A 14511-nucleotide genomic window follows, 5' to 3' on the forward strand; every position below is an offset into this window, starting at 1 on the left:
GGTCAGGGTCAAAAGAAAGTGAAAAAGTCTGAAAATAATTTATGGGAGAAATTAATAATAATTTTAAAGACAACAAGTTTTATAGCACCAAAGACTACAAAAACAATTTAAATTTCTAAATCTCAGGAATTGTTCCAGTGACAAAGTCCTATTTCTACAGCCTTTAGCTACTACATTAAATCTTACCTTTAAAGGCACTAGAGAAATTACGTCAACAAGAGTTTCTGAACAGAATGAAGATAAAGACTATCTGTACATGAGAAAACTTAAAGCAACTTTAAGAAAATGAATCTGGGTACATTTTGAAGCATAATTATATAAAGGACTAGAATGCAATTCAATTTCCAGGATGTACCTCATAAAAATACTTACACAAATGCAAAATTATATACGTACAAAGCTATTCATTACACACTATTTGTAAGAGAAAAAGGTTGGGAATTCCCTGGCAGTTCAGTGGATAGGACTCAGTGCTTTCACTGCCATGGCCTGGGTTCAATCCCTGGTCAGGGAACTAAGATTCCGCAAGCCACGTGGCATGGCCAAAAAAAAAAAAAAGGTTAAAAACAATCTAAAAGTCCATTAATAAGGAACAGGTAAAACAGATTATGGACAGCCATACAATGAAGTGTTAGGCAACTATTAAAAATGAGCAGCTCTCTTTTTACTCATATGTGAAACCATCTCTAAATCATATTAAGTGGGAAAAAAAGCAAGATGAAACACTACAAAGATAATTTGCAACCAAATGTGTAAAAATTACATTTATTTGCTTGTATATAGAGAGAATATCCCTGAAAGTATACTCAAGAAAGTAGGAAACAGTACTCCACTGCTGCCTCTGGAGAGGAGAGCTGGGGCATAACAAGGAGACTTTTCAATGTACTAAAAAAAAAAGGGCTAAGTGTCCTTTTGGAATTATGCATGTATCATCTATTCAAAATGCAGATTTAAAAAGCTTTTGTAAAAAGCTGAAACAAACCCGAATTTGGTGACTCAACAAACTACTCACCTTTGCCCAAGGAATAATCAGACTATACCAGTGAACCAGAACTTTTATTTCCTTTTCAACATCCTCCGTCAGCAACTACTTTTAAAAGACTAGAAAAGCATTCTTGATTTTCCAAACCATCTCCACCCAGTGAGTCAACTACTAAAAGGGGTGGGTCTCACTATTCAAGTCTCAGAGATGGCATGAAGCCCAGGAACACAGGAGGCAGCTGTTGCAAATTTATGAAACAAATACAAAATACAAAGGGTGTATGAAGATGGCCAACAGCAGATACTACAATTTTCCAAAACCTGCCTCTTGATTGGGAAAGACCATTTAAATCTGTCAGCAAGGGCCCTTCAATAAAGAATTGGAGGCACGACTAGGCTCTGCATGGACAGGGTAGGCAGTCACCACCAGCAAGGACTGAAAGGAGGCTTCACTTTGCAGTGCTCGAAATTCTCTCTTCTACCTCTCTATCTAGTACTTGAAACTTCTTCCCTGCCTGATAGGTAACTCATTACACTCATTATCTAATTAGGACAGATTATCAGATCAGCTCCCCACCAACTGGCAGAAATTAAGAGAGTTTAAAGGCAGTTGGACGACTTCTTTTCATTTGTCACTTTATGGTGGACATCAGCCATCTCCTTCTGTAGAAGTGTTCACACAGGTCGGGCTCAAATCAGCGCACGTTTGCTGCTGCTAAGGTACTAGGAATCAAATCTGGAATGCCACTTCCCTGAATAGTTCCCAAGAATTATAAACCTGAACCAGTGTACAGTTTTAGGCTTCCGCATTCTGTCCTAGGTTCACTAATCAAGTACAAACGTCCCAAGTTTCCCTAAATTTGCTGTGTCACCAGGAAGTCTAGTCACCAGCCGGACTTTGCTTTCGGTGCTGCTCACCGGTTTTCCTACTCAGCCCTCCTTGAGGTCGCTTCAGCAGGGCCATCCTCTGTCCTCAACCCCTCCACCTGTGGTCCACCTGCCTGCGCGGGAGGCCTCACTGCTCCCTCGGACCTCCGGACAGCCAAGGGGCACAGACGACCGGCGAACAGGACTTCCCGCTGCCCGGCCGCCTCGCCGATCCCGCCCTAATGCGCCCCCGCCCGAACGCCGCCACCAGCCAGCCCGGGTCCCAAAACGCGCACACCGAGTCGCCGGCTACTCCCGGGGCCCACAGGCTCCTCCAGCGCCCCCCGGCTCGGGGACACACGCGGGGCCCCGCCCTCTCCCGGCTGGCAGGCCTCAGAGCAGGCCGGGGCGAGGCGACTTAGGGGGACGAGGGGTGGCAAGGGTAAGGTACGCCGTTCCTCACCTGACCCCGTGGAGCAGCGTCACGACCCAACCTGGTCTCGGGCAAGATGGAGCCGGGGGCGGGCCCGGGAAGGGCGGGGCGCCGAGGGCCGCCGCCCGAGCCCTTTAGGATCGCAGGGGGCGGTGCCAACAGGGCCAGTCCAGGCGGCTGTCGGTGCCGCTGCTCGGGTTTTCCTTTCCGCCCCGCCTCGCCGCTCCACCTGCGGAAAGACGCTCTCTTCGGGTGCACCAGCCAGTTTTATCACAGCTCCTTCTGGGCTCCCTCAAGCCATTTGGGAAGTTGAAGCCGTCCTGAGGAATCCCGAAGCCCCTTCAGTGGTGGGCGGCAAAGAAGGGCTCGAAACTGGGAGGCCAGGGGCAGCCTCTCCGCCTGATGTGCCATCCTCCCTGTCTTCTGAGGACAAAGGCGGTGTCTTTTATTAGTCCCTTGGGAATTGAATTAATATTTATCAGGCTCCTAGATAGTGGGAACAGGAGATGCACTAATCAAAACCACTCCAGAAGGGAGTTGTTAGGTGATTCCAGGCTCCCTTCACACTAGAGCCCTAGCATTAAACATTTGAGGCAATTTCAAGGGCCCAGACCAGTATCTTAAACTCATTAAGAAAGTTTACATTCCAGAGCAAAGAACCAGTTGGCTACCTTTTACAGTGGTTCTCAAACTGTGGTCCCCAGACTGGCAGCCGCCACATTACCTAGTAACTTGTTAGAAATGCAACTCATTGGGCTCCACCTTAGACCTAATGAATTAAATTCTAGAGATGAAGCCCAGCAATCTGTTTTAACAAGCCCTCCAGGTGGTTCTTTGCACACTAAAGTTTGAGAACTATTAACATATTACTCCACATGCTTTTCTACCCAAAAGCTTCCTCATGGGGGTGGGATAGGGTGGATTAAATTTTTAAGTGGCAAAAGCAAGATATACATAGCCCCAAAACAGGGGTGAAGTGGAAGGTACTTGAGAAAGGTCACTGCCAAATTTAAACAAAACCGCACGACACTCTGGGTACCCAGCATTAATTCCCCAGCTCTCACCAATCTGTCTGGAAAATATTGGGCCTTTCTGTCCAATCTGCCTGGAGATGTCTGGAATTTAAGCATTCCCTAAGAAGCCTGTCCTTACTCCTTTGCTCTATATTACTACCTCGGTGATCTCATCCCCGCCCTTCCCTCTGCCTTAACTATCAGCTTGAGAGGTTATTTTCCAAACCTCCTATTTCCCACCCACTTTCCTGAGCTATAGGCCCAAATATCCGATAGTCTATTCAGGTAGAGACCACTAGATTTCCCACTTCATCCTTTCAATTTGTCCTTCTTTCTTGACATACAAGGCCCTCCAGGACCAGAGACCCTTTCCTCATGCTGCCTCTGCCTAGAAAGCACTGCCTGCCTTTTAACAATTATGAATCTATTAAGACTCAATTCAAAGATAACCCATCTCCTTCCTGCCTCGAGAAGCTTTTCCTGACCTTCTTTTCTTTACCTTCCCTTGGGTAGACTCCGTTTTTTGCACCCAACAAAACCTTTTATAGATGTCTGCTGGGACACATTTAACAGTAGTCATGGGCTTCCCTGGTGGCGCAGTGGTTAAGAATCTGCCTGTCAATGCAGGGGACACGGGTTCGATCCCTGGTCTGGGAAGATCCCACATGCCGTGTAACAACTAAGCCCATGTGCCACAACTACTGAGCCTGCACTCTAGAGCCTGCAAGTCACAACTACTGAGCCCACGAGCCTAGAGCCCGTGCTCCGCACCAAGAGAAGCCACCACAATGAGAAATCTGCGCACTGCAACAGAGTAGCCCCCACTCACCGCAACCAGAGAAAGCCCGCGCACAGCAACAAAGACCCAATGCAGCCAAAAAAAAAAACAAACAAACCAGTAGTCATAGCACATGAGTATTTAACTTGCCTGTATTCCACCACATAAACTTAGCAAAAACAAAATAAAACACCTCTGAAGGTCATCATATGCTCCAGAGTTCACATAAAATAGGAGACGTTATGCTTCTCCTAATGTGAATATTCCACTGTGTTTAAACACACATACCGGACTTCCCTGGTGGTCCAGTGATTGAGACTGTGCTTCCAATGCAGGGGAGCGTGGGTTCAATCCCTGGTCAGGGAAGTTCTGCATGCCAAGCAGTGCGGCAGCAAAAAAAAAAAAAAAAAAAAAAAAAAAAAAATATATATATATATATATATATATACACACACACATATATATATATATATATAATTAAAATAAACACACATACGTTTTGTACAGACAGCAGTAATTTTGTCCCCAAAGGGACATTTGGCAATGTCTGGAGATGTTTTTGGTTGTCACAACTAGGGAGGAGGGTTTTATTAGTATCAATGGGGAGAGGCCAGGGATGTTACTAAACATTCTACAATGCACTGGACATCCCTCTACAACGAAGAATTATTCAGCCTGAAATGTCAGTAGTGCTGAGGTTAAGAAACTCTGAGTTAGACTAATCTTCCTAAATAAAGGATTTGGTCATATAATTCCCTTGATTAAACTCCTCCACTAGCTTCCCACTGGAACCAGAATAAAATCCAAACTCCTAGCCATGATCTATTAAGCCCCATATAATCTGGCCACTGCCTACCTCTCTGATCTCATCCCTCTTCACCTTCCTTCTCAAGCACTAAACTCTGGTCAAAATGGCCTTCTGCCTAAACACACCAAGCTTGTGACCAAACACACCAGAGATTCCCAGGATCTTTACACTTGTTATTGCTCTTATTTGCAATGTTCTCTATTGCATGTTACATCTCAAATGTCATCCATCTCCTCAGAGAGGTACGTATTCCCTGAACATTGTAGCATTAGTAGCCCCACTATCACTAACACCACTACCAGTTATACACACTAATTACCCTATTTAATTTTCTTTGTAGCACTTAAAAGCATATAAAATTCTGTATTTACTGTTTGTCATCTCCCCCTGCTGCCCTCGGAATGTACACTCCTTGAGAACAGGGATATCTCTAGAGACTAGAAATAAAATGTTCAGTAAATACTTGGTTGACTACAACAAGGCCCCCCAGACTCAAGCCAATTATTTCATCCAGTGATCAACTAAATAAACAGATGTCTGTTTCCAATAGTGGAGGAAATAACTGGCTCTGATAGACTTGTTGAGAGAAGGATATGTTGGAATCCACAATGGAGTGTTATCCTCAGGGAATTTCAATGTAGTTTTGAAAATACAGCTTTTTCACTTCATATGCTGACTTTAGAAAATGTAACTCATTATATTGCCCCTGCTTAACATCAGTCTTTTATTAAATTGTAAACACTTTAAGGGTAAAAGCCATTTGGAATCCTCAGCATTTAGCGTGAAGCTAAGGCACTTTCATGTACTGTCACCACCACTCTAAGCTGGAAACTTTTGTGTCACCTGTTACTGTGTGGTTTCTGTCTCCTGATTAGACTCTGATAGATATATCACATTTCATCCATAACAATCAGTAATTAAGCCCTATAGATTTTACTTTCACATTCTAGCTACAAAATATTATCTACCTGTTTACTTTCCTTGTTATAGCTAGACCTCTTCTTTTCCCTAACTACTACCATTAGTCACTTTAGCTGATACATGCATTACATCATCTGAACCACAAAAATGGCATTCTGACTGGGTTTTCCATTGTCGAACCATCTTGCTCAGTAAGTTCAATCTATTTATGTTACTGAATAATATTCAAAGTGGTATGTATTCAATAATAGCTACCATTTATTAAATACTAGTGTCTATATGCTAGACACTGTGTTAAGCACTTAACAAATATTCTCATTTTTTACACTGATTTTAAAAACTGTTTTTGGTAACAGCTTTATTGAGATATAATTCACTGATGTAAAGTGTACAATTCAATGGTTTTTAATATATTCAGAGTTGTACCATCACCACAATTTTAGAACATTTACATCACCCCAAAAATAAAGCCCATACACTTTAGCCATCATCCCCAATATGCTCACCATCTTCATCTCTATGCTGCCACTCATCTACTTACTGTCTCCATAGATTTGCCTACTCTAGACATTTTATATAAATGCACTCAGACAATACGTGGTCTTCCATGACTGGATTTTCACTTAACATGAACACAGATGAGCATGTTTTCAAAGTTCATCCATGTTGTAGCATGAATCAGTACTTCATTCTTTTCTATGGCCAAATATTTCATTATATGTATATGCCACATTTTGTTTATCTATTCACAAGTTGATGGACACTTGGGTTATTTTTACCTTTGGGCTATTATGAATAATGCTGCTATGAACATTTGTGCACAAATGTTTTCATTTCTCATGAGTACACACCTAGGAGCAGAATAGCTGGATCAAATGGTAACTTAATGTTTAACTTCTTGAGAAGCTGCCAGACTGTTTTGCAAAATAGCTGCACCATTTTACATCCCTACTAGCAGTGTATGAGGGCTGCAATTTCTCTACATCCTCGTTAACACCTATTATTATCTGTCTTTTTTATTGTTGTCATCCTAGCAAAAGAAGTGCTTTCTTTCATTGTGGTTTTGATTTGTATTTCCAGATGACTAACGATGTTGAGCATCTTTTCATGTGCTGATCGATCATTTGTATATCTTCTTTGGAGAAACATCTGTTCAGATCATTTGCCCACTTTTAAGTTGAGTTATTTGTCCTTTTATTATCGAGTTGTAAGGGTTCTATATATATATTCTGGATATAAGTGGAGAGGCTGAGGTCACAGCAAGTTGTAGAAATGAATATCTAGGGAATATTCTAATCCTGGGAGTGTGATAAGAGAAGGATGACAATAGACAGGGTGTGGTAGAATGGCAGACCCAAACAGAGAGCTGATGTTAATCACTCCTTTGGCAAGAGAGAAACCTCCAATCTTGAGATGTTCTGTGTAGACAAGTAACACTTGGCAGTGAATAGGAAATAAGATAAAACAAGTGACTTAAGAAGCCCCAAACTGAGTTTATTGTGGTATAGACCAGGTGATAACAAACTCCAGTATATTCAAGTAAAGTCTTGAAGACCCTGGGATACCTAAAATACAACACATGGGGCAAAAAGCTGCTCTAAAATTACAAGTCCCCAAGAGAAAATAGGACAATGAGACATGTATCTCGAAAAAGCCAGGAAGTAGAACAGTGTGCCAATCCTCACAACCTCCCCCATGTTCCCAACCACTTCTCTGACTTGCTCATTTTTCCACTACTTCAAGTCATTAAGACCTCTGCATTTTTTAGCCCAAATTGCTGTATAAGTAGAAAGTCTTTTTCAGAAGAATAAGGTGCCATTCTTCTCCTTGGTGCCATCCGGTTAAAGTCAAAACGTATAACTTTCTCATGAAGGAAACTCTTAGGAACTTAAGGCTCTCCAAAGACTGATATAAGGGCTTTTTGCCACACACTAAATCTAGAATCCTGTCTCTAGATGCTACATGTGGCTAACCTCTTGGAAATAAGTCACAGGAGCTCCCATTCAGCTTAGAATCTACCAGGACAAGTGAATTAAGTTTACGATATAGTGGATTTGAAAGTTGGCAATAATCTGGCATCAGCAGGTAATTTCATCACAATCTCTGCATTTTCTAGACATCCAGTCAGGATCTGGCTCAGCTATTTATGCCCTGCCATTTACTTTCTCTTCCAATTGCCTCTTATCCAGCTGGCAGGAGCTTCCAAGAAACATCATATAGTAGACACTTCAGTATACTGGCTGCTTGTTGGGGTTGGAGTAGACCTGTTCAGGTTTGAGGGACACAAAAGGATTAGCTCCATAGGCTGTGATGTGTGTATCCAGGGCCACCAGATCCACCGGAATCTGCAAAGAGGCTGACAACTCCTGCTGGCTATGGGAGACAGATAAGAAAAATTGCTCTGCTGATTATGAAAGAGATAAGAGAGGAACTGCTCATCAATCCCAAAAATTACCTAAGGCTGGACTAACGCAACAGCTATCCCTCCCTCCCAAATGTCTAGACTAACTACTCAATTAACTAGCATAGCACTTTGAAGGGATGAGAAAGCCAAGCATGGGAAGGAAGAAAATCCTCACCAGAAGGCAGAAGATGAGCAAGGGGGAGAGAAATGAGCTCATCTACATAGAGGTGTGAGTGAATTGGGGAGGTATCACAAATAGGAGGAGGTCAAAACCTGTAAACAGTAATCATCGTAGGGATCTCATAATCACGAAGTAGCAAGAGGGTGAGCAGCCAAGCCTCCATTAGGTCCGGGGAAGCATGGAAAGCATGGAAACCTATGGAACAAAAATGGAGATGGGAATAGAAAGGGGAAATGCTAAGTTAGACCCTAACCAACATACTTCTTTGATTGTGTCCAACCCTCACCTTGCTCACCTCCAATGCTCATTTACCACCATCACCCGCCCCAGATTCTTTAATGGAAAATTATGGACCCAGGTGTAGCACATATGGCTAATGCTCAACCAAGGTCTTCATTATATTATGCTTAACCTGACCAAATGAATGGGCTTCTAAAGGTACAAGAGCCAGGATGGAAAACTCCCAGAGGACCGACCCTGTATTCCCCCAAACAAATGACTCTTACCTGGATGGAATGCCACCACCAAATCTGGATGGGCTATCTTCCCAGACTCTATCTGCTCCTCCCAGAAGTCATGATAGAGGCCCCTATGGCCACTAAGCTGAACTGTGCCAGGTTCCAGGAGTGAAGGTGAGGCACTCTGTGAAAAGCCAGCAGCTACATCTACACCCACCAAGATTACATGGAGGCCAAGGTACCCAGGAAACATGTAGCCAAGTTCATCATAGTCCCCAGGGTGAGTGAGGAATGTCTCTGCATGAGAAGCACCAACCACGTGCTTTGTGCTTCCCCCAACCTTCCCAACATTTATCCCCAAGGCCCGAAGCCCAAAGCCCAGTGTCAAGGGCCGTGACAGGGCATCTGTCAGCAACTGCTTCAAATAGCCCTGCAGGACATCTGGATCTGGCCTTGGCCATCCTACACTGGCCCACAGGGTGGTCATGGCCTGACTACCAAGCATAGCATCCAGAGTAGCCTCTAGCTGTAAACGTCGCATAGAAAACCAGGTGTCCCAGCCCTGTGCGACTTCAGTCAGCCAAGACCAAGGTCCTGAGGGAAGGACAAAATCACCTGCAGGAAAGAAGGAATAAGAAATGACCTAATCCTTCCCTGGCTTCAATATTCCCTCCATGTTCATTCTCCCAACCTGTCCCCAAGACTGCCCTGTCCCACTCAGTTCCTCATTTTTTCCTCAAAACAACATGCTTTCATATCTTTCTCCAAGTACCATCAACTATGACCATTATGGCAAAGTTCCCCAATACTGTCACTCCACCTGTGACCAGAAGCCATTCCATTAGACGGTCCACAGCTACAAGACACAGCTCTTGACAACCCTCCTGTGTGCTGGCCAGCCTGACCTCTGGCACTCTGGACCACAGTAATAGACATTTCTGCACCTGAGAGAATGAGGCCCAGAAACAGATGTTCCTATCCCTCAAAGGTGAATGGGGGACTCCTGGGGAAGGGAACTGATATTCCTGCACCTGGGAAGAAAGATCACTGGGTGAGGAAAGTAGGGAGAGGAAAAACAGCTGCTGCAGCAAATCTGGGGACTATGTTTGGCAGAGGAGGCAGGAGGGAGTGGGAATGTAATTTTTCTCCTGGGTTACAGTGACACCTCAGCCTCTATCTAGAACTAACTTTTTACATCCCTTACAGAAACAAAAAAACACCAGGAGTTTGTGGCTGTCCTGTCATCACAGGTGTGGCTTGACCCCAACCTCCCTGGACAGATGTGGTCTTACCACTTAAGTGCTCAAGAGAAGAGAGGTAGGGCTTCCCTGGTGGCGCAGTGGTTAAGAGTCTGCCTGCTGATGCAGGGGACACGGGTTCGTGCCCCGGTCCAGGAAGATCCCACATCCCGTGGAGTGGTTAGGCCCGTGAGCCATGGCCGCTGAGCCTGCGCGTCTGGAGCCTGTGCTCTGCAACGCGAGAGGCCACAACAGTGAGAGGCCCGTGTACCGCAAAAAAAAAGAAAAAAAAAAAAAAGAGAGAGAAGAGAGGTAGAAAGGATTATACTCTAGTCTCTGTCTAACCTCCCCATAATACCAAAATAATCAGGAGCCTTATAAGCAACCCTTTTCTAATTTCTCTGTGGCCTAGATCACACAAAATGAGGAGCAAGCCTGAAGTTATTCTGAAAATTCTCAGACCTTTCCTCCTGCAATGAGGTCTCAGAATAGGATCATTCCAGATGTCTCCCCTATTAGCCCCCAACTAATCACCTCTTGCCAGAGGACCCTGGAGTTTGAAAGGCCACTAGGGAGTACTTTACAGTGAGCACAGAATCGGAATGTGTCCTCCGTCTTCTGGAACATTTCTTGAAAGCATCGACATCCAAAGCCTGATACAGGAGTATCCCCATCTAGCACCAACCTGCAGAGACAGCATGAAGAAGGAGTGGCAATAGGAAAAACACCTCCAAAATTTCTCATGACCCTTACCTTGGCTCCTATATATTTGCACCTCTCCTACTCCCGTCGTTTCTCTTTTAAGCAAATTATATTTCTTCTATAGTAATAAAACTGGCAAAAGTCAGGATGAGAAAATCCCTCATTGCAAATACCCAATATTCTCCAAGCTATACTCCCTCTCCACCTTATGAATCACTTCTACCAGTGACAATATATAACTCTTCCATCGAGCTAGTCACTCACTTGTATTCTTCATAGCTTTTCATGTTCAGCTTTGAAGGATCATCTGCGATAGGCCAGGAACATTATTCTCCAAGGAGAAGAAGCCAAGTGTATCAATGCTAGGGCCAGGTTTTGAGAGGGTCAGAGGCACAGGAGTCACAACTGTGGGTGGGGTCACAACTGTGGGTGGGGTCACAACCATGGAAGCCACTGATGAGGGGAGTTTCTTGTGCCTTTGTCATTGGGACCGTGGAGCCATGGCCTGTCCAGTGATACCTGGGGACTATACGTAGAACAGATATGGAATGGAATTTTGTAAGTTGGACACATATGATGTTTTTTCATATGTTTGACCTTTCACTTGTCATTCCAGTCTCTCAGGCCCAGGAATCAGTAAGATTTATTTCGTATCTACAGATTATTGATCACCACAGGCAGTTGTGAAAAAGAGAAATAATTATATGTGAATATAATTATACATATATATATTATACATGAAGTTCTATATATAATATAGATGCTTAGAAAAAGTCTGGCAGGGATCATATAAAATTGATAACAGTGATTAACTCTGAGGAGGGAAAAAGGCACTAGGATGGGAATTGGATCGATAAAAGGGAACTTTAGACTTGTCTGTAATGTGTGACTTTTTATACAAAGAATATATTTGTATACTATTAGTGTATTTTAAAAAATCAACTTAAAAGAGAGGAAAAAGCAACAAAAGTTTTGGTTGGGCTTCCCTGGTGGCGCAGTGGTTGAGAGTCCGCCTGCCGATGCAGGGGACATGGGTTCGTGCCCCGGTCCGGGAAGATCCCACATGCCGCAGAGCGGCTGGGCCCGTGAGCCATTGCCGCTGAGCTTGCGCGTCCGGAGCCTGTGCTCCGCAACGTGAGAGGCCACAACAGTGAGAGGCCTGCGTACCGCAAAAAAAAAAAAGTTTTGGTTGTCCAAAACTACCATCTAACTGGAGAAACAGTCAATCTAATCTAGTTGGGGGAGGAAAACATTCATTTTAAAAGAATCATCACATTTATAAGCAATAAACCAAAAAGTAGAAATCAAATGCAATACCAAATGAGCACTAGCACTACAATGCCAAGTTATGCACATTATTAGGAAAATTTTCTAAAAAGGTGAGTTCTGAAGTAGAACTAAACCCACACCCACCCACTACCTAGAGAGAACTCTTGTGGTGTCCTCTTTCCCTGGCCTGTCTTCTCCCATTCCTTCCATGAGGGCTGAGTAAACAAAAGGGACTATATTGGAAAAAATAAAACATAAATATTTATTGATAAACAGATAAAATCATTTGCAAAATACTATAACAGAAACAAATGTGAAAAAATATACTTAACATCTAAATGTCTTAGAGAGACATTAGATATAAACTATAATATAAGGCAGTGTATAAATCCTACAAGAAAAGTGAAACTAAAGCACTAATGGGAGATCAGAAGAAGAGAGTCTCTCAGTTGGTGAGCTACAGACAGATTTTATGAAGCAGCAGTTGGAATAGGCCATGAAATATGTCAATACTGTGAATACACAAAGATAGGGAAACAGGAACTCTAAGCACAAAGAAGAGTGTGACCATAACAAATGTAAATGGGAAAATTCTGGGAACTAAGGAACTAGAATGGTTTGAGTTGGATTATTAAGTCTAAAGACCTAAGTGTAAGAGATAAAACTATAAAGTCTTAGGGGCTTCCCTGGTGGCACAGTGGTTAAGAATCCGCCTGCCAATGCAGGGGACACGGGCTCAATCCCTGCTCCAGGAAGCTCCCACATGCCGTGGAGCAACTAAGGCCGTGCGCCACAACTACTGAGCCTGCACTCTAGTGCCCGCAAGCCACAACTACTGAAGCCTGCGTGCAGCAACGAAGACCCAACACAGCCAAAAATAAATTAACTGATTAAAAAAAAATTTTTTTAATGGTAACTTTCATGTTAAAAAAAAAACACTATAAAGTCTTAGAAGAACACAGGGGAAAAGCTTCATGATACTGGATTTGCCAAGTTCTTGAATATGACACCAAAAGCACAAACAATAAAAGAAAAAATAGATAAACTGGATTATATCAAAATTTTTAAACTTTTGTGCATCAAAGGACAAAGTGAAATGGCAACCCATAGAATGGGGGAAAATACTTGTAAATCATATATCTGATAAGAGATTAATATCCTGAATATGTAAAGAACAACTGAAACTCAACAACAACAAACAGCCCAATTACAAAATGGGCAAAAGACTTGAATAGACATTTCTCCAAAGAAAATATACAAATTTCCAAGAAGCACATGGTACTCAACACGACTAATCAAAAGCAAATCAAAACCACGGACACCACTTTACTCCCATTAGGATGGCTATCATCAAAAAACTAGAAAATAACAAGAGTTGGTGAGAATGCAGAAAAACTGGAACCTTCCTGCACTGATGGTAGGAATGTAAAATGGTGCAGCTGCTGTGCAAAACAGTATGGCAGCTCTGCAAAAAGTTAAATATAGAATTATCATATGACCCAGCAATTTCACTCTTAGGTATACACCCAAAATAACTGAAAACAGGTACGCAAACAAATGCTTATACACAAATGTCCATAGCAGCACTATTCACAGTAGCGAAAAGGTAGAAACAAACTAAAGGTTATCAAAAGATAAATGAATAAACAAATTGGGAGATATATATATATATGTATATGTATATATATATAAATTCAGCCGTAAAAAGAAATGTACTGATACATGGTAGAATGTGGATGAACCTCAAAAATATTATGCTAAGTTAAAGAAGCCAGACACAAAACGACACATTATATGATTCCATTTATATGAAATATCAAGAATAGGTAAATTCAGAGACAGAAAGCAGATTCGTGGTTGCCAAGGGCTGGGTGGAAGGGGGAATGAGGAGTAACTGATTAATGGTTATAGGCTTTTTGTGGGGGGTGATGAAAATGTTTTAGAACTAGTTAGAGGTAGTGGTTGCACAACAATGTGAATGTACTCAATGTCATTTAATTGCTCACTTTAAAAGGATTAATTTTATGTTATATGAATTTCACCTCAATTTAAAAAAAAAGAAAGGTATCTATAGAGATTTTGAAGCTAAAAAATTGTTTTATTCCCCAGATAAACTGCCTCCAGGGACAGGGAAATGAAGAGGATAATGCTGACAGTGGTTGTTTTTACTGTGAATGAGGTAAAAGTTCAAATCAAGAATTGTGTTTTGTTACAAAAATGGTCTGACATTTAATCCTTCTGGACTAGATCTGTTAGGAAAAAACTCCAGAATGATCATTCAGCTGAGATGTAGGTGGCAGAACAATCAAACAAAAACCCTCCCCAAATCATCCAGCTAATATCCATTATCTTACAACATGGCTCTTGCAAACCACGGTCCTCAGGTTAATGGAGAAACGAATCTGATTTTCCTTTGTACTTTCTTTCTCCTTGTCCTTTCATTCCATCCCTATTCTCC

The 14511-nt window shown here is 42.5% G+C and overlaps 1 protein-coding gene across 1 annotated transcript; it reads right to left on the reverse strand.

Moving 5' to 3' along the window:
- Positions 1–7945: 7945 nt before the first annotated feature.
- On the reverse strand, positions 7946–11286 carry MSS51 (MSS51 mitochondrial translational activator; the record flags this gene model as incomplete). Its single annotated transcript, XM_079710744.1, is given in 10 exon segments — positions 7946–8029; positions 8033–8174; positions 8479–8581; positions 8893–9459; positions 9665–9724; positions 9727–9788; positions 10624–10767; positions 11049–11082; positions 11085–11265; positions 11269–11286. Coding segments are annotated over 10 exon segments (1395 nt in total).
- Positions 11287–14511: the final 3225 nt, after the last annotated feature.

This window comes from Hyperoodon ampullatus, assembly GCF_949752795.1.
Source record: "Hyperoodon ampullatus genome assembly, chromosome: 1".
NCBI lineage: Eukaryota > Metazoa > Chordata > Mammalia > Artiodactyla > Ziphiidae > Hyperoodon > Hyperoodon ampullatus.